At 42.6% G+C, this 26,789-nt stretch overlaps 1 protein-coding gene across 3 annotated transcripts in view; it reads right to left on the reverse strand.

The window, feature by feature from the left end:
* Nucleotides 1–25,229, reverse strand: part of LOC139536525 (SRSF protein kinase 1-like) — a 52,663-nt gene extending 27,434 nt beyond the window's left edge. Inside the window, exons 1-2 of one of the 3 annotated variants that reach the window (XM_071337095.1) lie at nucleotides 24,775–25,229; nucleotides 24,064–24,118 (exon numbers count right to left, since the gene is read on the reverse strand). In XM_071337095.1, coding sequence (XP_071193196.1) covers nucleotides 24,064–24,118; nucleotides 24,775–24,787 — 68 coding nt within the window. In that variant the 5' untranslated portion in view covers nucleotides 24,788–25,229. Of the gene's footprint in view, nucleotides 1–4,716; nucleotides 5,041–18,028; nucleotides 18,217–24,063; nucleotides 24,119–24,774 lie in introns of those variants that run through there. The other 2 variants (XM_071337094.1, XM_071337096.1) reach the window with 2 other exon arrangements.
* Between the last annotated feature and the right edge of the window lie 1,560 nt (nucleotides 25,230–26,789).

Genomic DNA, 26,789 nt, shown 5'->3' on the forward strand with positions numbered 1-26,789 from the left:
GCCCTTCTCCCTTGATTGAGCAGTTTGGCCGGGTGGCCAGCTCTAGGAAGAGTCTTGGTGGTTCCAAACTTCTTCCATTTAAGAATGATGTAGGCAACTGTGTTCTTGGGGACCTTCAATGCTGCAGACATTTTTTGATACACTTCCCCAGATCTGTGCCTCGAATCCTTTCTTGGAGCTCTATGGACAATTCCTTCAAGCTCATGGCTTGGTTTTTGCTCTGATGTGGACCTTATACAGACAGCTGTGTGCTTTTCCAAATCATGTCCAAATCAATTGAATTTACCACAGGTGGACTCAAAGTTGTAGAAAAAAACATCAAGGATGATCAATGGGAACAGGATGCACCTGAACTCAATTTCGATTCTCATAGCACAGGGTCTGAAGACTTAAGTAAATAAGGTATTAAAACCACATTGTTGGTTAAGGGCTTGTAAGCAAGCATTTTTTTGGCGCATGTGACAAATAAATTGTGATTTATTTATGTTTAAACCCGTTTTCTCTTTGTCATTATGGAGTATTGTGTGTAGATTGATGTGGGGAAAAATTGATTGAATCCATTTTAGAATAAGGCTGTAACGTAACAAATGTGGAAAAAGTCAATGTGTCTGAATACTTTCCGAATGCACTGTATCTAGACGTATCGAATCATCTGGGAAGGGAAAGAACCCTAATGATTTCCCTACTACACGTGCAAACCTGCCCAGCAAAATATAGCACGAATCAGACCTGATTGTGCCACCAGCTGCATTTACTACATATTGTTACAAGTTCAATACGATTTGGCTTGACTGAATAGTTCAAATGTGAGAAGTTCTCTGGTTAGAGCCTGTAGACCGGGCAAAAATCGTGTAGTCTATTTCAGCCTTCAGACGCATGGGACCTCAGCCCACAGAACTATAATTCATTCTATATCTACGCCACAGCCTCAGCAAGTTCTCCAGTCAGCTTGAGAGGCTGATGTTTGCCATGGGGTAATCAGTGGGTGAAAACAGAGCAGCACGTCCCATTTTCTTTAGACTAAGGCACTGTCTGGTGTTTTTCTGTTCAACACTGGAAGTCTACTGAGGAAAACTGGATTGTGGATCAAAACTAGTATTGAATTGCTCTCTCCCCATTTCCTTCTTCGAGCGCGAGTGCGCGCACACACACACACACACACACACACACACACACACACACACACACACACACACACACACACACACACACACACACACCTCAAACCCACCAACTCCTGTCAGCTGACAAACTCAATGTCAGCTGACTGGGATCAAGTATAGCAACACTATTCTGAACCTCAGGGACAACTACAAATTTACCCGTCCTTGATTCCCATCTCATAGCATTTTGAAAAGGAGGTGAAATGAAGAGGATACAAGGAATCAAGGAAAGATTAATAGCAAAAGAACCAAGGTCCTCATGCACGACAGCTGTAGGCTACAGGGATCCATCATCCTACACAACAAAACACAAACACACACCAGGAATAAACAAGCAACATTCTCACAGTCACTGTAAATTAAATCCACCTTACAAGGTTTGCATTTATTTAACCCCCACCTCATTTACCAAAATATTGCCATAGAGGACTTCGCTGCAGTCACTTCCCTGCCTCACCGTCTGACATTCTCCCAACTGTTAATGCGGAGGGCTTTATATCCATTTCAAAGATGCACATATCCTCCTACTAACTTTATAGCATTGTTGCGTTAGGCATTTGAAAATGCCCTTTATGACGATGATGATGATCCGTTCCTTTTAGTGGTAGTTTTGTGATAACTACACAGATTTTAATTTTGTAAAAAAGAAAAAAGATTTGGTTAGGGATTGTCTCAACGTTAACGATCCCCATATCGTTTAAAAGTTCACACCCCTAGCGGGGAGAGAGGGGTGGAGAATGAGGTGGAGCGAGAGAGGGTGCCAGACAATTATGAAAGGGAAGGACGTGTAGACAATGTCACCGACATTTTCCCGTCTCCATTGATGAGCAACTGTCACAGCTGCTGTTGCATTCATTCCTGACACACACGCACCACACTCGCAAAAACACACACGGCTCGACATTAATGCGTGTCCTCTTGTCCGAGATAAGTTAAAAATATATATATAAATCAGACAAGAATATAGATTTAAGTTGTCTGAATGGACAAGCAATATATATTAAAAAATGTCATCACAATATCAATAACGTCGATCAGAAGAGGCCAACATTGGCACAATATTCAAATCTATTGTTCATGTACATAAATAAAAAGCCAACATGTCAAATTATAAGTGATATGCATATTGGCTACAGCTTCATGTCCAAACCGATGCTGACATGAGGCAGGAACCAGAAAATGTAGCCAGACTTTAACCCATTACAGTCAAAACCCTGTCTAAGCCGGGAGAGGGGTTTCTACTAAGCTAGAAAAGGTATGACCTTTTAATTAAGAAGGTCATACCAAGGATCCTTTAGCTATTTGATTGGTAATTTTAAAGACCCCTTTAAGTATCAAATAAAAAAATTAAAAATAAATAATAATAATTTATTGAAAAATTATATTTGGCCTTACTGCTATTAGCCCAAACAAACACATTGAATAACAGATTCACTACATGGTACAACAGATAGTTGTCCCCCCCCCCAAAAAAAGGAACTTTGTTCCGAAGTGTCTGTCCTATATCTGAGAGATAAGAAAGATCAGGAAACTTACCCTATATGACCAAAAGTATGTGGACACCTGCTCGTCGAACATTCCAAAATCATGAGCATTAATATGGAGTAGGTTCCCCTTTGCTGCTATAACAGCCTCCACTCTTCTGGGAAGGATTTCCACTAGATGCTGGAACATTGGAAGCAAGTCCCCACAGCATTTAACCACAAGAGCATTAGTGAAGTCGGGCAATGATGTTGGGCAATTAGGCCAGGCTCGCCGTCGGCGTTTCAATGAATCCCAAAGGTGTTCGATGGGGTTGAGGTCAGGGCTCTGTGCAGGCCAGTCAAGTTTCACCACACCGATCTCGACAAACCATTTCTGTATGGACCTCGCTTTGTGCACAGGAGCATTGTCATGCTGAAACAGGAAAGGGCCTTCCCCAAACGGTTGCACAAAGTTAAACACATGATAATCTAGAACATCATTGTATGCTTTAGCATTAAGATTCCCTTCACAGGAATGAAGGGGCCTAGCCCAAAACGGTAGCGTTCACCTGGAATCCACCAAACCCAGATTTGTCCGCCATATGGTGGACCGCCATATGGTGAAGCGTAATTCATCACTCCAGAGAAGGCATTTCCACTGCTCCAGAGATCAAGGGCGGTGAGCTTTACACCACTCCGGCCGATGCTTGGCACGGCGCATGGTGATCTTAGGCTTGTGTGGGCCGGCTTGGTCAAGGAAACCCATTTCACGAAGCTCCAGATGAACAGTTCTTGTGCTGACGTTGCTTCCAGAGGCAGTGTGAGCGTTGCAGAGGACAAATGATTTTTACGCCCTACACGCTTCAGCGGTCGTCCCCTTTCTGCGAGCTCTTCAGTATGGCCATTCTACTGCCAATGTTTGTCTATGGAGATTGCATGGCGGTGTGTTCGACTTTATACACCGGTCAGCAACGGGTGTGGCTGAAATAGACAAATCCACTAATTTGAAGGGTTGTCCACACACACAAAATAATTTAACCCCTTATGTGTCACTAAACTGTTTCCATACATACTTCCAAGAGCAAAACAACAGACCTAAACGTGTTCGCAAGAATCGCCTTTCCATAGAGGGGTCAAAAATGTTTGTAGGCCAAATCGTTCGGACGCTACAGACGATTTTGGTCTTATGGTCTGACACAAACTGCTCTAACTCCTCACCTTTCACCACAGATGCGGAAGTGCAATATTTCTATCTTAAACTGACAGATTTTTATGGGGATTGCTTTATTATGCCAATTCTATTCATTTTATAAAGACAAAAGTATTTGGTTGTATGCAAGGAAGCTAATAGGTAGAGTGTAGCCTACATTTTCTATCGTAAAAAAATAGTAATGCATTATATTTTGTAAAGTGGTTCCTTGCGTCATACAATGATGTAAAATGGTGTTAGACCATTTTATATTTCTTTGACAAGTAAATACAATCTGTCCTACTTGTCCAAAGGACATGTGGCTAAAAAAGTTCATGTCACGCCCGGACACACACACACTTCCTTTCTCTATTAACCCTCTTTTCCTTCGGTGACTACTTCGCTAATCTAACCTTTAATACCCTGACCAGGGTCAAACATCAGAGACAGAAAAAACTCAGACCTCCCTGACCACTGTTGAATTCTCAGTTGGGCTATAGCACCAGACAGACAGGCAGAAAGACCAGTGTTTTCAGTCAGACTCTTCTCCCTAAAATCACTGAAGTGTCTTTTCCTGCTTCCTCAACCCTCAGGACCACTGCAGAGGACAAAGTCCAGCTGTTACAGCTCACACACACACACACACACACACACACACACACACACACACACACACACACACACACACACACACACACACACACACACACACACACACACACACACACACACACACACACACACACACACACACACACACACACACACACACACACACACACACACACACACACACACACACACACACACACACACACACACATCAGGGGTACTTCAAGGACATGCAAGTGCAGAGATCCTGACACACACACACGCGCACCTCCTCTCCCCCTGCTCTTACCTGCAGGATGCTCGGATGCCCATGGAGGGAGGTGTAGCGAGGATGGGTGCAGGCGGGACCTGAGATCCTCACTCCATACACCACAATACGACAAGATGAGGAGATGAGTGAAGAGGAGGAGATGGGATCAGCGTGGAGATGAACAGAGTCCAGAAAACAGAGGGGAAAAGTACAAAGGGAGGAAGAGAGCGGGAGAGGAAGAGAGCAGTGCAGAGAAGGAGAGGAGGATAAGAATGAAGAGGAGAAATCTGTGAGCCCCAGTCTCACTGCAGGCTCAGGCAAAGGAGCTAGACACTGCTGTTACTGCCCCCCCCTCTCTCCCCCGCTCATTCACTCTCACCCTCTCGCTGACCGAGAACTCTCCTTGGCTGTCGTCAGCGCCTGGCCCAACCTCCTCCCCTCTCTGCTCAGCTATGATTGGCTTACTCAGCCCAGCACTGCATTGCAGGTGATGAATGCTTACACCTCCTCCACCTCAGACCAAAACAACCCCCCCCCCCCTCATCAAGTCTTTCTTCTCGTTCCCTCCATCTGCTTCCTTCTCTCATTATCATCACAACGCATCACAATCTGCATCTGTACCATCTCTCGCCCTATTCACTCTCTTTGTGTTCACTACTCTTAGCAATGCTGCACAACGTGGTCGTCCGTCTCTGTGTCCATGTGCATCTCCCTCTCTCTATGCAAAGTGGCAGAGTTTATTCATAAATTACTCAGCCCATTACCCTACATTACCGTGTTCCTCTCAATGTTCCCCCACTTAATACTGTTACTATGGAGCCAGGGGTAACTCTGCACACACTGAACACTGTCCTGTCACCTCAAAACATGTACAGCATAGTCTCCAAGAATCTCGGCTAAACAAAGATGATATGTGACCGTAGTACATTTGCTTTTATTTTTCATTTTACTCAGATGGCTGTTAGCAATGACTTGAGCAACAGACAGAGTAATGTAAATCCATATTCAAATGGCCAAGGTCTTTACACCCCAGAGTATTTTTGAAGTATTGTGGTGGCAGCATATTGTTATGTGGATGCCTGTCACCGGAAGGGACTGGGGAGTTTGTCACGCCGTAGTCTTTGGAAAAGCTAACCCTCAGATTCAGCGGAACAATTACACAAATTAGTAATGCCATAGACGCATCAGAATGACTGTCCAATAGGTGTTGAGTGTTCCTGAATGGTCCAGTCTCAGTACTAACTTAAATCTGCTTGAAAATCAGAGACACGGTTTGAATACTGCTGTCCATCCATGATTCCCAACCAAATTTACTGAGCTTGAGCAATTTTGCTAAAAACAAGAGATATGTTGCCCTAAGAGTTGTGCAAGGTTGGTAGAATCTTAAAATGATTCACAGCTGTAATGGCTGTCCTTTAGAGAAACTAAAATAGGCCAGGTCTGTGTGTTGCAGTATGCCTTTGTAGAATAACACAAAACATATCCTTTTTATATTTTTACAAATATTTATTTGTGGGCGGTCTAATTATTTTATTATGAAAGGCTGGAAATGGTATATAATCTCCCCTCAGAGTCAAATCAGACACCGAGTACAGTGTGTGTGGTTCACAATGGAAAGCCAAACCAAACTAATGGATGGACTGACAGCATTGCAAATTTAGAGTTTAGATGAGCTGGAATCTGATGGCATTTTTAGCTCGATATCGACGTTGCCGACGAAGGTGATGTGACTTCATGTGACTGACATCGACTTAGTCTTCAAGCCCAACACCTTTCCATAATGTGGTGAAAGAATAAACCAGGCCCGGCGGATGAGTGACTCGGACTGGTTTTGAGACTCGTGGAGTTTTACATGGGCAAAGGCAGTAATGTGACCATGGACAACTTCTTCACATACATATCCCTGGCAGACACGTTCATTGCAAAGAAGACTAGCCTGCTCGGAACGATGAACAGAGACGGAAGCTGCTGCATTCTGCACAAAGCATACCAGCGGAGCTACACTCCACATTAGTGATGGAGAGTGCTAAAGCAACACTCACGGCGGACAGATGTCAAATAAATACGTGTTTGCATCCTCAGCACCATGCATCCCACTGTTGCCATCGGCTGTGGCCAAAAAAAAAGAAACCGGAGACGGTGACAGACTACAATCGCACAAAGGTATGAAGCTGTGGACCCGAAGCATAAAGAAAAGACGAGATTGATTCATGCGTAAAGGAATGGCTATAAGTGCACAACACACTGTCAAATACAATCAACAAATTACTCTTTTCATATATTGTCATGGATATAAAGTGTCTTCCGAAAGTATTCACACCCTTTGACTTTTTCAACATTTTGTTGTGCTACAGCCTGAATTTAAAATGGATTAAATTGAGATTGTGTCACTGATCTACACACAATACCCCCTAATGTCAAAGTGGAATTGTTTTTAGAAATGTATACAAATTAATAAAAAAATGCAAAAATAAGTCAACCTTTTTCTTATGGCAAGCCTAAATAAGTTCAGAAGTTAAAGTGTGCTTAACAAGCCATAATAAATTGCATGGACTCAATGTGTGCAAGTGTTTAACACCATTTTTGAATAACTACCCCATCTCTGTACCCCACACATACAATGATCTATAAGGTCCCTCAGTCGAGCAGTGAATTTCAAGCACAGATTCAACCACAGAGAGTTCTTCCAATGGTTCGCAAAGAAGGACACCTATTGGTAGATGTTTTATTGTTTATTTTTAAGTAGCCGTTGACTATCCCTTTGAGCATGGTGCAGTTATTAATTACACTTTGGATGGTGTATCATAAAGCCCAGTCACTACAAAGATACAGGCGCCCTTCCTAACTCAGTTGCCGGAGAGGAAGGAAAGGCTCAGGTATTTCACCAATGGTGATTTTAAAACAGTTAAGGAGTTTAATGGCTGTGATAGGAGATAATTGATGATGGGATCAACATTGTACTTACTCCACAATACTAACATAATGACAGAGTGAAAGAAAGCCTGTACAGAATAAACATATTCCAAAACGTGCATCCTGTTTGCAACAAGGCACTAAAGTATACTGCAAACTTTTGTCATGAATACAAAGTGTTATGTTTGGAGCAAATCCAACGCATCACGGAGTACCACTCTTCATATTTTGAAGCATGGTGGTGGCTGCATCATGTTATGGGTATTCTTGTCATCGGCAAGGACCAGGTTATTTTTTTTGAGGGGGGGGTTAAAAATAAACGGAATAGAGCTAAGCACAGGCAAAATCCTAGAGTAAAACATGGTTCAGTCTGCTTTCCAACAGACACTGGGTGGATGTGTTAGCTTAGCTACCTGACTGCCATTCCAAGTTACACCACCAGAAATATGCAACAATTTGTCAAGTCAACAAACGTGACGTCTAGATCTCCCTGTGCGGTGTACACTGCGTAAAATGGCCTGTTTGTGTGTCTACATGTAAGTCAGAATGTCTTTAATGATTGGATGCTAGGAGAACGCTACCTGCCCCAATGCATAGTGCCAACTGTAAAGTTTGGTGGAGGAGGAATAATGGTCTGGGCCTGTTTGTCATGCTCCCTTAGTTCCACTGAAGGGAAATCTTAATGCTACAGCATACACTGATATGCTAGATGATTCTGTGCTTCCAACTTTGTGGCAACAGTTTGGGGAAAGCCCTTTCCTGTTTCAGCATGACAATGCCCACATGCACAAACCGAGGTCCATACAGAAATGGTTTGTCAAGATTGGTGTGGAAGAACTTGACTGGCCTGCACAGGCTCTAACCTCAACCCATCAAACACCTTTGGGATGAACTGGAACGCCGACTGCGAGCCAACCCTAATCGCCAAACATCAGTGCCCGACCTCACAAAGGCTCGAGGCTGAATGGAAGCAAGTCCCCGCAGCAATGTTACAATATCTACTGGAAAGCATTCACAGAAGAGTGGAGGCTGTTATAGCAGCGAATGGGGGACCAACTCCATATTAATGCCCTTCATTTTGGAATGAGATGTTCGACGAGCAGTGTAGTGTAACACGACCAGTAAGCCTTATTTACTTTTTAGAACTACTAAAATAGTTTTTTAGGCAGCAGCTCTAGAGATGAGAGGATGACATGGAATCAAATAATGGTAATCAAACAAAAATGTAATATGCACAACTGAAAAATTTGACTTAAGTGAAGTAATGTGAATAAATTATTGTTAATAAGTGATAAGCAGTAATGGGCAGGTACTACCATCATGGGACTTGTATTCATTGTTTTATTTCAGTTTGCTACAAAACCAGCAAGTATAGTGTAGAGAATCATGGTACTAGCTAAACCGCTGTGAAATATATCTACATGACCAAAAGTATTTCCACACTATGAAATTGGAATAAGTATGAAAATGACTCTTTTTAGTGTAAGAGTCATTTGAAATTTCAACCGGCTTTGGGGGGGATGGAGTTGAAGCCTGCCTGGTGACATCACCAGGCGGTAAATGAGTTAATACACCAATAAGAGGGTTCCAAACCTTTCTGCCAATAACAGCAGGTTTTCAGATTTCCCCTCCTCACTCAGACAACTCCCAGACAGTCCTAGCAAACTTCTTGCTTGAGAAATTACCTTATGCTAAGAATCCATTTTTGTTTCTTTTCGACAATTTAAATTGAAAACAATCACAGTATGGTACTTAATTGTAAAAACAGCTACATTGGACCTTTAAAACTTCAGGCAGGAAAAACACCAGAACGTGACTTGCCAGCTAGACTAAGAGGTGGCCTTTTCTTAATTTCCTACGTCTGCCTAGTCCACTCACAACCAGCTAGTTAGTCAGTGAGAGACAATCAGTCAGTCAGGGAGCGTCAATCAGTGAGACAGTCGGTACAAAACAGTTAATTTACAACCGTAGTTCTGTAACCTATCTGCACACACACACACATACAGTCTGCAGTGCTCCTCCCCCACCCCCTACCGCCCCTTCTCCTCATGTCCTAACTAACTCAGTCTCACTGCTGGGGGGCTCTCTGCAGTCCAACACACACATACTCACTGCAGGAAGAAATGGGTTACATAAAGAGCAAGAGCAACGGCTATGCAAGCAGAGCGAGATCGAGGATGAAAATGTAGCAGAGAATTATAGTGCGTTAGAAAAACACTACAGTAACACACAGTCCATTGCCCTGGATAATACAACTGGAAGTGACTGGCCTTCCCTTTCTAAATCTGTGGGACAATGGTTAGGATTGGGAGGAAACACACACACATGGACGCAGCGGTCTAAGGCACTGCATCTCAGTGCAAGAGGCTTCACTACAGTGCCTGGTTCAAATATTCAAGAATCACATCCGGCCCGTGATTGGGAGTCCTATAGGGCGGCGCACAATTGGACCAGCATAGTCCAGGTTAGGCCGGAGTAGGCCGTCATTGTAAATAGGAATTTGTTCTGAACCGACTTGCCAGGTTAAATAAAGGTTACACACACACACCAAAAAGTTATTTTGTTGGCATTTAAAAAAGCTAGCTAGCTCATGGATGCAAGCAATGTTCTTCCCAAAAAACATAGCAAAACGACAATCTGATTCAGTAGCTATAGCTAGGTGTCATCTAAAACAACTCTAATTTATAAAGACAGTTCTTATTTGATTAATGGTGGTCGGACCCATCTATGTGAAGCTATCCACAATAAGGATAAGCCACAATAGTGGACTTTGCGGTTAGCATTCAAAATAAAAAAGTATGGCATAATTCTACTATTTGTATTCATTTGCGTCACTGTTATTATGCCACACTTTAATTTTGAAGGCAAACCGAAAACTCCACTAGCTTTGGGCAACAGGGTTAAGTAGCTGGCTAGCTATTTATTTTCATGAACTGAAGTTCAATTTCAATAGGCAAACAAGTGGTAACCTAGCTAATACTTACTCACAAGGATTCCTAAATCACTGCTAAGAATAATGAAAATGACTGCAGTTTCTACTGGTCATTGTTTTCAGGCTGGTTGTATTGGTGCTAGCTAGGTACCAAGCTAAAGCTAGCAACGCCAGAAGTTGCGGTCGAACAAATGATGCTTTATTACCACTGCGGTATTGTAAACACATCGCTCGTGGCCTGTGTTTGCAGACTTTTTTGTTCAGCTTTGACAGTGCTACTGTATCTTTCTCTAGCAGTGATGCCATTACTGTGTAACTCCGGTAGTGCAACATCTGGAAAATAGCGCACTTGGTTGTGTGTACCGGTGCTCGACCAATCGACGAAAGCCAACATCACCCACGACAGAGAACGGTTGATTGTCAAGGGAAATTAATTCCATTATCTTGGTTTTAATGGATTTCGCCTTTGAGTTTTCTTGCTCTTTCAAATGACTCCTCGATCCACACAGCAGACATTGTGGGCTAGGTTAGGAATGCTATGGTGCACGTATAACGCAACATTTTCCGTGGCATCATTACATCATGTACCTACGTTATATAGGTATGCACGTCAGCTTTGACATGGGTTTATCACATCGGCGTAAAAACTAGACATCGGGCAGATACCGATGCTGGCATGTTTAGCTAATATCGTCCGAATCCGATATGTTCACCGATATATCATGCATCCCTTACACACAAACAGTCAAAAGTTTTAGAACACCTACTCAATCAAGGGTTATTCTTTATTTTTCCTATTTTCTACAGGTCTTCCATTCATTCCATGTGGCGGTCCTCACGAGAGCCAGTTTCATCATAGCGCTTGATGGTTTTTGCAACTGCACTCTCAAACAGCTTCAGGAGGTAGTCACCTGGAATGCATTTCAATTAACAGGTGTGCCTTCTTAAAAGTACATTTGTGGAATTTCTTTCCTTAATGCGTTTGAGCCAATCAGTTGTGTTGTGACAAGTTAGGGGTGGCATACAGAAGATAGCCCTCTTTTGTAAAAGACAGTATTATGGCAATAACAGATCAAATAAGCAAAGAGAAATGACAATCCATTACTTTAAGATATGAAGGCCAGTCAATACGGAGTTTCTTCAAGTGTAGTCCCGCACTGGCTCTCATGAGGACCTCCACAGGAATGGAAGACCAAGAGTTACCTCTGCTGCAGAGGTTAAGTTCATTAGTTACCAGCCTCAGAAATTGCAGCCCAAATAAATGAGTCAGAGTTCATGTAACAGACACATCTCAACTTAAACTGTTCAGAGACTGTGTGAATCAGGCCTTCATGGTCAAATTGTTGCAAAGAAACCACTACTAAAGGACACCAATTAGAAGAAATTACTTGCTTGGCCAATAAACATGACCAATGGACATTAGACCGGTGGAAATCTGTAATTTGGTCTGATGAGTCCAAATTGGAGATTTTTGGTTCCAACCCATGTGTCTTTGTGAGGATGATCTCCGCATGTGTATTTCCCAACGTAAAGCATGGAGGAGGAGCGGTTATGGTGTGGGGGTGCTTTGCTGCTGACATTGTCTGTGACTTACTTAGAATTCAAGGCACACTTAACCAGCATGGCTACCACAACATTCTGCAGTGATACACCATCCCATCTGGTTTGCGCTTAGTGGGACTATCATTTGTTTTTCAACATGACAATGACACAACACACCTCCAGGCTGTGTAAGGGCTATTTGACCAAGGAGAGTGATGGATTGCTGCATCAGATGACCTGGCCTCTACAATCCTCCGACCTCAACCAAATTGAGATGGTTGGGATGACTTGAACCACAGAGTGAAGGAAAAGCAGCCAACAAGTGCTCAGCATATGTGGGAACTCCTTCAAGACTGTTGGAAAAGCATTTCAGGTGAAGCTGGTTGAGAGAATTCCAAGAGTGTGCAAAGCTGTCATCAAGGCAAAGGGTGGATATTTGAAGAATCTCAAATCTCAAATATATTTTGATTTGTTTTACACTTTTTTGGTTACTACATGATTCCATATGTGTTATTTCATAGTTTTAATGTCTTCACATTATTCCACAATGCAGAAAATTGTAAAAAATAAAGAAAAACACTTGAATGTGTCGGTGTTCTACAACTTTTGACCGGTAGTGTATATTAATAAAGAACTTTTGGTACAATTCACACTTGTTTTTAACCATCTAGAATTCTGCATAAATCCGCAATGCTTTCGGCTATAAATTAGAGGTAAAATGCTGGAGGAAGACGTGACTGATGCACATTGGTTTGTCTCCATGACAAAGAAATTGTATCAGATTACTTTCCAAGCAATGTCCAATGTGACTCTGTCACTATCAATTGATCTATTCACTTTCCGTAAGAGAATATGTATAATTGAATTGAAAACATAAAACATTTGCTTGCGGAATAACATTTGGTGAAATCAGGTCTAGAATTTATTTTCCTTATCCATTATTATTATTAAAAGGTGCACTATGCAGAAATCGCTACTCCATTTCCTGGTTGCTAAAATTGTAATAATTGCCTAAATTCAGTTTGTAACAAAAGAAGCATTGTAGAGAATCATTGTACCATCTAAACCACTGTGAAATATATTTTCAATAACCAAAAATATTGTATTTTCACCATAGAAATAGCACACATAGAACACATCTACTGCTTGCTGATGTGTCTGTAGTGCTCATGTTATCACACATAGAACACATCTACTGCTTGCTGATGTGTCTGTAGTGCTCATGTTAGCACACATAGAACACATCTACTGCTTGCTGATGTGTCTGTAGTGCTCATGTTATCACACATAGAACACATCTACTGCTTGCTGATGTGTCTGTAGTGCTCATGTTAGCACACATAGAACACATCTACTGCTTGCTGATGTGTCTGTAGTGCTCATGTTAGCACACATAGAACACATCTACTGCTTGCTGATGTGTCTGTAGTGCTCATGTTAGCACACATAGAACACATCTACTGCTTGCTGATGTGTCTGTAGTGCTCATGTTAGCACACATAGAACACATCTACTGCTTGCTGATGTGTCTGTAGTGCTCATGTTAGCACACATAGAACATATGTACTGCTTGCTGATGTGTCTGTAGTGCTCATGTTATGGTAGTTTGCAAAAGAAATTGCCACTGAATTGATGCAAATAATCATGATATCATTCAGCCAAGGGAAGATCCACCCATTTAATGTTATTATATGATGCAAAACGCATCATACCGGCTATATTTCTGTGTAGACGTACTCCCGCATCTCACACACACACACACACGTTTCCTTTCAAAAAGTTCCAGGAAAATATGAATCACTGATGCATTTTATTAAAGTCTTATGATTACCTTTGGGCAAATTAAGGAATTCATAAGTTCAATACATTTAGGAGATTTCCTACCGTTCAATACATTTTTGAATATTGTTGAATTCCGTTTATAATGTCTGGATTCCGTGATTCGGTCCGGGTTCTCCACAACGCAGATTTTAATAGGGCCCTAGGATGGGCCAATAAAGGCTTGCTTAAATGAGAACTGAGCAGCAGGATACAGTCACCTGGGGCTACAGCCAGGGACGCCGAGACATCAATCTGACACATACACTAGGGTTGGGCGATATTACAATAGTATCAGATATCGAAGAGGATTGACCTACATTGTCGATGGTGACGACACTGTGATGAGACAGACGATGTAGAACCAATTCCAACTCGACACCACGCAGTAGAGCTGACTGGGCAGCCCACGGCAAAAGTGGCCTATTTCTTCGCTATAGTCTGCATAACCTATTTCAATCGATGTTATAAACCATTTACAGAATGGTCTCTTGCAATGTAGACAGAGCTAATATTTTCACCAAAGCAGTACACAATGTCAAGCCAAAAAAATATGCGTCTCTCCCACCACGCTACTTCATGGTAAAACAATGAATTTACACAGAAGAAATATATTTTTTAAATGTACGTTTTGAACATTCACACCAGCAGAGCTAAAGGACGATGGCTAGAGCTTACCCATGATGCTGCACAACGATTTAAGTCAATAAGTCATTGTTTTATTCAAGGTATGATATGTTTGGCCTTGAAGTGACAAATCCAACCTGCCCGCGTCAATGCTTTGTCTTTTCCTATGAGATGACGTGGAAATTATTTTTTGCCCGTTTTATTTCATGCCTAGGTTTTATTTGAACCTCACCACCCACCAGCATGTTTATTAAATCAAACTCCTGCGAAGTTGTTCCTCTTCGAGTCATGACTGAGACAAACAGTTTTTTGCCGTAACCATGGAGCGAATCAAAAAAGGGGCGCAAATGTATGCTTTATCCCCCTTTTTTAGCAGAAAATTAACAATCTGTTGGATAGTTTAGACATTTTCGATATCATTTTTTGCTAATCTGTATGAAAAAAATGACAATTTTATAACTGGTATAATTGCATCATATGACTAACGGTATAGCTTCCGTCCCTCTCCTCGCCCCTACCTGGGCTCGAACCAGGGACCCTCTGCGCACATCGACAACAGCCACCCTCGAAGCATCGTTACCCAACGCCCCACAAAAGCCCCACAAAAGCCCCACAAAAGCCGCGGCCCTTGCAGAGCAAGGGGAACAACTACTTCAAGGTCTCAGAGTGAGTGAAATCACCGATTGAAACGCTATTAGCGTGCACCCCGCTAACTAGTTAGCCATTTCACATCGGTTACACTTGCATACCCTGCTCCCCCCGTCAACCCAAGATGAATGGTTTTGACCACTTCACTACACACTTTACTGCTTTGATTGGTGCAGCCCCTGTGAGCACCATGAGCAAGGGCTGACTTGGCTTTGCTGTACCGCAGCCTGCCAGTAGTCTACCTACCAAAGACAGCACCATGTCCATTTCAATGTAGAAAAAGCGCATGTCTCTGGTGGAAAATGCCAAAACTTTGGAGATAATAGATAACGAAGTCAAAGAAACCGATTTACATCTGTGGCAACGTTTTCCTTATTATGTGAGTGACAAACCCAGCTCCAGAACTATTAGCCAGCTGGCTAATCTTTTGAGAACGGTGTAGTTAAAACAAAACAAAAATCAGCAACAGATAACATTAGCTAGCAAGATAAGGTTAGCAAGATACACTAACAGCTGTCATTTCCCTATTTGTTGGCACTCATTTTAAGCCTAAGGCCAAGATGCAACGTTCAGGCCCTACTTTACCCAGGACTGAGTGCATCTGCCAAAATGAAGGCCAGGCCCAAAATAACTCACTCCATTAGTAAATCCATTAGCTGGTCCTCTGTCACTTGCTCCCTGCATGAAGAGCAAGCCGCATGAGCTCTGCTCTTGGCAGCTCAGTCTGAGTATCCATAGCAACGGCTCTGCTCAATGAGGACACATGAGAACAGTTAGCCGTCAGCTACTTTTTGTCACACGAGACACCGACAAAACTCAAGGAACATTATTTTCTGTGAAATAATCTCTCCCGTCTTAAAACAGGCCCTACCCGACCCTAACCCATATGTCGCGGCCCGTCGGACTCGGGTAGCAGAGCTCGAACGTGGATATCACTAGGAGATTCTTTCCCACCCCAAATTCGTGAATATACTAGCCTGTGTCAGTAGCTTGCGTCATCCTTCGGAGGTGGAACCTAAACGAGCATTTCCACTGGGCAGGAACTGCACACCCTCCAACCAGGATTTCTGGAAATCCAGGAACTTCCAATAGATTTTGCAACCCTACTCACACGTCTCCATACACGCCACACACAATTCTGCATACACCTCATGCACACATGTAATACACCATGCACACACACCACTCCTCCTAAACTCGTCATTCTCATCTAACCAGGTGCCCAGTGGAGTGATTCAACAGTCAGTCAACATCTGCTGCGTAGTAAAGAAAATTGATCAGGCCACCAACAAGTCAGGTGTGCTGCACACACACAGATCAGGGATTGACATGAACTTTTTTGGCCCGACAGATTTTTTTACTTGTCCAAAAGCTTAAGCCACTTGTGGTCTAACACTTTCGGCCAAAAGGGCGCTTGCTCATTGACAATGTTATCACCCCCTAGCGGCCATCCCCAAACTGTTTTTAAAAAGTAAAAAAAAATGGAAGACTGCTACGCATTTGGCTCGAGAGACGAGAGGAATCATGACATTGACAAAATATATTTAGTGGAGCCAAATCTTTTCAAATAGCCCATTCCACTCTGGTGGAGCTGTGGCTCGTCAGAGATGTGTAGTAGCCTAACCCTATCTGGCTATCTGTGTGTGCCGAAGCGCACAGATGGAGTGAGTGACAGTCAACAAGCCTTGCTGGCTGTGTGTCTGTGATGGGTTGTAAATCATCATGGGCTGCAGAGCAAATCTGCTGTCCTCAGAACTGGATAAATATAAACTGAGTTGCTTTTTTTTGCCTCATCCTCCTCTCTTATTAGGCCTAGGCTACTAAATGTGTTGTAGGTAGGTTGCACATTGCTAGAATAATATGGCAATAGGCCTAGGCCAACTATGCATCATTTATTTTATAGGTTTTCCTCAGCTGTAGCGTAAGTTCTTTTGACTCATTAGATTTGACCATCTGAGGATCGTTTGCGCCATTTCACTCATTGTGGCCTAAAATAAGTCATTAAAAATAAATATGTGAATAGCATAGACTCCTACTTTCATTTCATTTAAAAGCTGCAACTTTAGGACAATAAACACTATTGGAATAGTTTGGAAAATACTCTTCATTACTTTAATTTGTCTTCATGCTTTAATGAAATTTCAGTTAGTAGGATTAGGCTTTGGTCGTTTGGTTCGCAATGACGAGGGATTTCCTTCAGTCTTATAATGCTTTGCTCAACTGTAAGGTTTGTTAAAATGTATCATTGGATTTGTACATCCTGCTATTGTTTCTTCAATCTCTCTCATTATTACCTTAGGCCTCCCATGTTTTGGGGTTATTCAAATACAAACTTTAAACTTTGAGGTAGCCGAGAACACCGTTCGATTCATTCATCGTTTGATCATGAAATAGCGCGGCAGAAGAGATCTAGTATGCATGAAACTGAAGGAGTGGCTTAATAGGGACGTCACATTCATATCAAGTGGAGAGAACATTGAACATTTGGCCTTCTTTAACAATAAGACACATGAGTGTCTATTGGCCTAGATCATCTGACATTTGAGAGAGAAAAAAAACGATATTTTGCGCTGCTTTGGTGAAACTCTTAGCTCGGGCTACATTGTTCTCTTGCTTTGTGTAAATATAACATTTATTGAAGTAGGCTTTACGAATACAGGCAATTTACTCAATGTCAACCATGCACTGCCCTGCCTGATCCAATTCTGATCGGAGTAACCGATAGAGATTTTTTATTTTACTTGTCCATTAGGACAACTGAAATCTGTATTCTGGTTGTCTGACCAATTTCTTTTTTTCTACTTGCCCGGACAAGCAGACAAGCCTTAACGTAGAGCCCTACACACACACAGCATCCAATCTGCCACTCACTTGCACCTCAGGCCGGTGGCCAGCTTGACAACGGCGGTGTTGAGAGAGACAATCCAGTCGAGAAGCCACATGGCCCAGAGGCAGAGGAAGGCTCGGCCAGGCTAACCCAGGAACGGTGCTCTGATCTGGGGCTCGCTCGCAACACCGCTCCCCAGCTCTCCTCTGTACCACACCAGAACTGAACACACTGCGCAACTAATGCTAGTGAGCTACTGAGGTGAGAGAGAAATAGGAAGAAAGAGAGGAGGAAAGGGAGGGTGTGGAGGGATGAAGACTGGAAAAAGAGAAGAGAGCAGGACTGAGACAGGAGAATGGAAGGAAAGTGCGCGAGAGCTCTGCAGCGGAATTCAAAAACTGGAAGATTCTTCCCCAGTGTTGTGTAGATTGAGACTGGCACTGTTAGGCCATTTTAGGACAACCAGAGACAGAGCCGGAGGACTGGAGGTGTGTGTGTGTGTGTGTGTGTCTGGGTTTCCTTTAGCCGGTAATTTAAATGCCGACAAACAAGATTGCGGCCAGGCCAATTGTCCAGGAGAAGAAATAAAATCCCATTGCGAAATAATGCTTTTGTGCCTATTCATTGATGGAAATACCAGTCAAATCAAATGTTATTGGTCACACACACACGGTTAGCAGATGTTAATGCGAGTGTAGCGAAATGCTTGTGCTTCTAGTTCCGACCGTGCAGTAATATCTAACAAGTAATCTAACAATTTCACAACAACTACCTTATACACACACAAGTGTAAAGGAATAAATAAGAATATGTACATAGAAATATATGGATGAGCGATGGCCGAACGGCATAGGCAAGATGCAGTAGATGGTATAGAGTACAGTATATACACATATGAGATGAGTAATGTAGGGTATGTAAATATTATATAAAGTGGCACTGTTTAAAGTATAGGTCGACCGATTAATCGGAATGGCCGATTAATCGGGGCCGATTTCAAGTTTTCATAACAATCGGAAATCGGTATTTTTGGGCGCCGATTTGCCGATTATTATATATATATATATATATACACTGCTCAAAAAAATAAAGGGAACACTTAAACAACACAATGTAACTCCAAGTCAATCACACTTCTGTGAAATCAAACTGTCCACTTAGGAAGCAACACTGATTGACAATAAATTTCACATGCTGTTGTGTAAATGGAATAGACAAAGGTGGAAATTATAGGCAATTAGCAAGACACCCCCAATAAAGGAGTGATTCTGCAGGTGGTGACCACAGACCACTTCTCAGTTCCTATGCTTCCTGGCTGATGTTTTGGTCACTTTTGAATGCTGGCGGTGCTCTCACTCTAGTGGTAGCATGAGACGGAGTCTACAACCCACACAAGTGGCTCAGGTAGTGCAGCTCATCCAGGATGGCACATCAATGCGAGCTGTGGCAAGAAGGTTTGCTGTGTCTGTCAGCGTAGTGTCCAGAGCATGGAGGCGCTACCAGGAGACAGGCCAGTACATCAGGAGACGTGGAGGAGGCCGTAGGAGGGCAACAACCCAGCAGCAGGACCGCAGAAACAGACTCCATGAGGGTGGTATGAGGGCCCGGCGTCCACAGGTGGGGGTTGTGCTTACAGCCCAACACCGTGCAGGACGTTTGGCATTTGCCAGAGAACACCAAGATTGGCAAATTCGCCACTGGCGCCCTGTGCTCTTCACAGATGAAAGCAGGTTCACACTGAGCACGTGACAGAGTCTGGAGACGCTGTGGAGAACGTTCTGCTGCCTGCAACATCCTCCAGCATGACCGGTTTGGCGGTGGGTCAGTCATGGTGTGGGGTGGCATTTCTTTGTGGGGCCGCACAGCCCTCCATGTGCTCGCCAGAGGTAGCCTGACTGCCATTAGGTACCGAGATGAGATCCTCAGAGCCCTTGTGAGACCATATGCTGACACATGCACATTTGTGGCCTGCTGGAGGTCATTTTGCAGGGCTCTGGCAGTGCTCCTCCTTGCACAAAGGCGGAGGTAGCGGTCCTGCTGCTGGGTTGTTGCCCTCCTACGGCCTCCTCCACGTCTCCTGATGTACTGGCCTGTCTCCTGGTAGCGCCTCCATGCTCTGGACACTACGCTGACAGACACAGCAAACCTTCTTGCCACAGCTCGCATTGATGTGCCATCCTGGATGAACTGCACTACCTGAGCCACTTGTGTGGGTTGTAGACTCCGTCTCATGCTACCACTAGAGTGAGAGCACCGCCAGCATTCAAAAGTGACCAAAACATCAGCCAGGAAGCATAGGAACTGAGAAGTGGTCTGTGGTCACCACCTGCAGAATCACTCCTTTATTGGGGGTGTCTTGCTAATTGCCTATAATTTCCACCTTTTGTCTATTCCATTTGCACAACAGCATGTGAAATTTATTGTCAATCAGTGTTGCTTCCTATGTGGACAGTTTGATTTCACAGAAGTGTGATTGACTTGGAGTTACATTGTGTTGTTTAAGTGTTCCCTTTATTTTTTTGAGCAGTGTATATTATTTTTTACACCTTTATTTAATCTTTATTTAACTAGGCAAGTCAGTTAAGAACACATTCTTATTTTCAATGGCGGCCTAGGAACGTTCTGCCTCAGATTTTTAACCTTGTCAGCTCGGGAGATCCAATCTTGCAACCTTACAGTTAACTAGTCCAATGCTCTAACACCTGATTACATTGCACTCCACGAGGAGCCTGCCTGTTAGCAAATGCAGTAAGCTAAGGTAAGTTGCTAGCTAGCATTAAACTTATCTTATAAAAAACAATCAATCAATGACTGTCATTGCTCCAATGTGTACTTAACCATTAACATCAATGCCTTCCTTAAAATCAATACACAAGTATATATTTTTAAACCTGTATATTTAGCTAAAGGAAATCCAGGTTAGCAGGCAATATTAACCAGGTGAAATTGTGTCATTTCTCTTGCGTTCATTGCACGCAGAGTCAGGGTATATGCAACAATTTGGGCCGCCTGGCTCTTTGCGAACTAATTTGCCAGAATTTTACGTAATTATGACAACATTGAAGGTTGTGCAATGTAACAAGAATATTTAGACTCATGGATGCCACCCGTTAGATAAAATACGGAACGAAATAAACGTGTTGTTTTCGAGGTGATAGTTTCCGGATTAGTCAAAGGTATATGGATAAGAGAGAAATAGTCGACGCGTTATAATTCCTGTAATAACTTGCGGCTGAACTTGAAAGGGGTTCCTTCGTTATTTTACCGTTCATGTCTTCCATAGAGAATGTCTTGATCTACTTCAAATAAGGTCTGTGTTTCGTGCAGGCTTAAACCGCCTCGACGTTTTGATACCCGTGTAAATCTCACTAGGATAAGGTAACGTTTGTCAACATATTTTCATAAATTCACTCTACAAAAAAAATGTATCTTCGCTTATATTTAGCCAATATTGATCAGAGTTACCTTGTCCTATGGATATCTACACAGTTATAAAATTGGCACGGTGATAAAATTGGCACGGTAAGCCTACACGAAACACAGACCTTGTTTTAAGTGAATCAAAAAATATCCTATGGAATAAATGAAGGAACCGCTTTTCAGATTTTGCTAAAAGGTGTCATGGGAATTATGACTCGCACTTTGGTTGTCAATTCTTACCATGCCCATTATTAAAATAGGATTTCCTGCATATAGAAATTTAAGTTTTTGTTTTCAACATTCATCACAGGTAACTTAAACTCTATTTTTATTCAAACAGTTGAGAGTATTTGTCTCCTAAGCAGACTCTTCAGTATCATTGTCACTTCAGAGCTGTGTGCGTGTGTGTATTTATGTATTATATTAAGTTAAAATAAAAGTGTTCATTGTTCATTCAGTATTGTTGCAATTGTCATTATTACAAAAATGTGTGTGTGTGTGTATGATATAGATATATATATATATTTTTTAATTATATTTTTTAAATAAATCGGCCGATTAATCGGTATCGGCTTTTTTTGTCTTCCAATAAATCGGTATAGGCATTGAAAAATCATAATCGGTTGACCTCTAGTTTAAAGTGACTAGTGATACATTACATCCAATTTATTATTATTAAAGTGGCTAGAGATTTTAGTCAGTATGTTGGCAGCAGCCACTCAATGTTAGTGATGGCTGTTTAACAGTCTGATGGCCTTGAGATAGAAGCTGTTTTTCAGTCTCTCGGTCCCAGCTTTGATGCACCTGTACTGAGCTCGCCTTCTGGATGATAGCGGGGTGAACAGGCAGTGGCTCGGTGGTTGTTGTCCTTGATGATCTTTTTGGCCTTCCTGTGACATTGGGTGGTGTAGGTGTCCTGGAGTGCAGGTAGTTTGCCCCCGGTGATACGTTGTGCAGACCTCACTACCCTCTGGAGAGCCTTGCGGTTGTGGGTGGAGCGGTGATACAGCCCGACAGGATCTGTAAAAGTTTGTGAGTGTTTTTGGTGACAAGCCAAATTTCTTCAGCCTCCTGAGGTTGAAGAGGCGCTGTTGTGCCTTCTTCACCACACTGTCTTTGTGGGGGGACCATTTCAGTTTGTCCGTGATGTGTACGCCGAGGAACTTAAACTTTACACCTTCTCCACTACTGTCCCAACGATGTGGATAGGGGGGTGCTCCCTCTGCTGTTTCCATAAGTCCACGATCATCTCCATTGTTTTGTTGACATTGAGCGTGAGGTTATTTTCCTGACACCACACTCCGAGGGCCCTCACCTCCTCCCTGTAGGCCGTCTCATCATTGTTGGTAATCAAGCCTACCACTGCAGTCAATGTAATTCATTTGACCAGTCATGCTTATCGGTCTATTCGGTTAATTTGCATCATTTTGTGGAATTAAATTGGCATGTGTAAATTCGTTCTGTATCTTACACAGCCTTTGAGCAGAAAATATGTCAGACAGCACGAGAGCTGATGCTACAGCTCCCCAAACAGCTCTTTCGTTGCTGCTGGAGTGAAACCTGCTTTTATTAGCCCAATCATTGCGCAACAATTCTAAATGTAATTGCGTGTTAAAAACTGTTTTGATGGCCACGATTAAAAAGAGCAACTATTTTTATTTCTCAACTGGTAATTGAAGTGCGCTTCCCATTCAATATTCAAATGCATAGGCAACAGAAGGCAGGCTTCACTTCGCAATGAGCTGGAGGCAGTATGCATTTTGAAAGCATATGCTTAATTTGAAAACTTAACGTTTTACTACGTATTATGAGGCATGTCTTACCTTGCTTCAAAGTAGCCTAGCCAAAACCCAACCACATCCGGATAATTTTTTAATAAAGACTTCCATATTGGTTTTCAAATTAACTTTCTTTCATTGTCCAGTATATTGATGAGGAAAAACATTTGATACATTTTAGAATAAGGCTGTACTGCTCTCATGCTTTGGGCTGTAGGTGTGATTGCATAGCAGTGCTCGTAGGGCCGAAGGCCTGTAGGGTTGTGTGTGATGTATACTGACTGAGGGAGATAGATTGTGTGTGAGTGTCAGTGTTTGTGTGCTCAGAGGAGAAGCTAATCGAGCTCATCAATAATTGGCAGAGCTTTGGCTCGAGCATCATCTCCCTGAATCGCCACCCCCCCACACACACATAGGTATTCAGTGAAAGCATAAAATGGACCATACCGTTATAGGAGCACCACTGTCAACAGGAATAATGTCAACTGTCCTTTCATTTATTTGTTCATTCATTCATGAGTAGTAACAGCACAGGTTCCTTCTCCATTAAACCCTGAGTTAGTGAAGGAGGGGAGGAACCCCATTGACACAATTGAGATGCAGCTCTGGACAAAACAATGGCATCAGGGCAACTTTCACTTCACATGTCAGTTCAGTGAATGAGTCAACCACACAAACCAGGATAAGGAATGCACTGAATGGACGAGAGCAAAATTAGGATTCTGTGGCATAATGAAAACCAAATACCAACAAGAAAGATTCCAATCAGACATATCTAACTGATAACCAGGATCGAAGATTATAAAGTAAATTCGGTGAAGCAGAGGGGCGCTCTCTCGACAGTCCAAATTACTAACTAATAAAAGTTACTAGGCACTCACTTTTTGCCGGGTTTTTTCGTCTTTGTCCTTTTCTTCCTCGCCTGGAGTGCAAGAACTGTCACGGGGTAGATGACAAAATAACGTTACCATCGTTTCATTTGGCAGATCTTTCACTTTCATAACAGTACGTATTAACGTTAGTTTGATACACAACCTGTTAGCTAACGTTGGCTAGTTAATTATACAGTAATATTGGTTGCTAGTTATAACGTAAACACCGTTGTTACATAGTGATAAGGAGGGCTAAAGTATATGCGCACAAAGTTGCAATATGGAACTAACGTTACCTAGCCAGATAACGTTAGCTGCTAAGAAAGCTAGCGAGCAGGTGTTAGATGCTGAAATGGCCAGACTTAGTTAAGTTACAAAATACAGGTGTTTCCCACACGTGGGTTTTGTTTATTCAATTGCACAAACGAGTTTAATAATGTTTATCAAATAATATCAGGATTGTGCAGCTGTGAAAACCTCCACCGCTAACTAGTGACGTTAGCTAACTAGCTTTACAGCTCATGATAGCTAGCATTTCGTGCCTAGCTAGCTACAACGCGTGGTTCGCTATTGTCTAGTTCCACAAAAAAATCCACGGCCTTGACAATTCCTTCAATAACAGTCATATGTCCAAAATCAGCGGCCTCAGTTTGTTGGATCATTGATGTGCGCATTCACTGATACTGTTCATTTATCATCCTTATTCTTTAAGCAGATTACCTTTCCTTTCCATGCTGTAAACGGGCCGGGGATGGGGTTCAAATTGGAGTTGAGCGATATGTTTTCAGTGTAGTAGTCAGAGCGCAGGCGTCCCTTGGTCATTGCAATCTGGAATTCTTGGGACGTCCATAACCCTAACCTGTACCAGAGTATGTGAACGGAGTTGAGCGCTCATCGATCGATGTCATTTCCTACCGCTTCACGTTCACAGGAAAAAAAAATTCGCTCCAAATTCGCTCCATTCATTAAAATCACAATTTAACCAACACCCATCTATTTTTGTGACTACTGGGCCATCCTTGGGGGACGTCCCAACGATCCAGAATAGCACGGACCGGCGTTCCCTTACAGGCAAAACTTCACCAACGTTCCCTCTTTGACCACGGCGTCATCGTTACCGTCTGTCCCTTTGATAGGCCTACATGAAACAAAATGATAATTTTTGCTACATGTCCTCTTAGAAAACAAATGTTTACGGATCATATTAATATATGATTATATCGAATCGTTTTAACTGAATAAACAGTATTCCTGGTTCACTTGCCCCAAAATCTATCATCCTCATGCAGATGTGGCTCAGGCCAAATCTAGGCCCACTTTATTGATAATAGGAGTTTGCCATGAATTTAATCGATTTCTACCTTTTCCAGAACTGCATGCAGGTTGGATGGATGCTGCACTGTCAAGATCCAACGTGTTCAACCAAACACCAGTGTCGTGGTTCCACCTAGTGGTAGCAGTATGCACAACACCATACCTGGGGCGTATTCATTACGCCGATTCTGTTGCAAACGTTTCTTAAACGGAAGCAAACGAAACGGGGAGTGACCTACCTGAATTTGTAAAATAGAAACTCTCGTTTTAGTTGGAAAACGAAACGTTTTGCAACTGTTTTGACTAATGATTATACCCCTGATCATAGGTACAGTAAAATCAAATAAAAGTTTATTGGTTGTGTACACAGTTTTTCAGATGTTATCGCAGGTGCAGCAAAATGCTTATGTTTGCATTTCCAACAATGCAGCAATATTTATCAATACAATAACAATACACACATAATAACAAGAAATGAATGTGCAATATGCAGAAATCGCTCCGCCACCTCCTGGTTGCTAAAATTAGAATAGTTAACCTAATTTTAGTTTATGTGACAACACAAGGAAGTGTAGGGAATCATTTTACATGTACGTCATTTAGCAGACACTCGTATCCTGAGCGATTTACAGGAGTAATTAGGGTTAAGTGCCTTGCTCAAGGGCACATAGACAGATTTTTCACCCAGTTGGCTCAGGGATTCGAAACCAGCGACCTTTCAGTAATAAGCTATAGGACTGTTTCGCTAGCACAGACTGGAATATGTTCCAGGATCAATCTGATGGGATTGAGTACGTACGTACATATCCCAACCAGAAGCCATGGATTACAGGCAACATCTACATTGAGCAAAAGACTAGCGCTGCCGCTTTCAATGAGCGGGACACTAATCCGGAAGATTATAAGAAATCCCCACTACGCACTCTGACGAACCATCAAACAGGCAAAGTGTCAATACTGGACCAAGATTGAATCCTACTACACCGTCTCTGATGCTCATCGGATGTGGCAGGGCTTGCAAACTATCACAGATTACAAAGGGAAACCTAGCCATGAGCTGTCCAGTGACGCGAGCCTATCAGACAAGCTAAATACCTTCTATGCACGCTTCGATACTAGCAGCACTGAACTATGCATGAGAGCACCAGCTGTTCCGGACGACTGTGTGATCATGCTCTCCATAGCCGATGTGAGTAAAACCATTAAACCGGTTAACATTTACAAGGCCGCAGGGTCAGACTGATTACCAGGACGCGCACTCAGCGCATGCAGTGACCAGCTGGCAAGTGTCTTCCCTGACATTTTCAACATCTCCCGGACCCAGTCTGTAATACCTACATGTTTCAAGCAGACCACCATAGTCCCTGTGCCCAAAAACGCCAAGGTAACCTGTCTAAATGACTATCGCCCCCATAGCACTC

The sequence above is a fragment of the Salvelinus alpinus genome, chromosome 12, assembly GCF_045679555.1.
Source record: "Salvelinus alpinus chromosome 12, SLU_Salpinus.1, whole genome shotgun sequence".
NCBI lineage: Eukaryota > Metazoa > Chordata > Actinopteri > Salmoniformes > Salmonidae > Salvelinus > Salvelinus alpinus.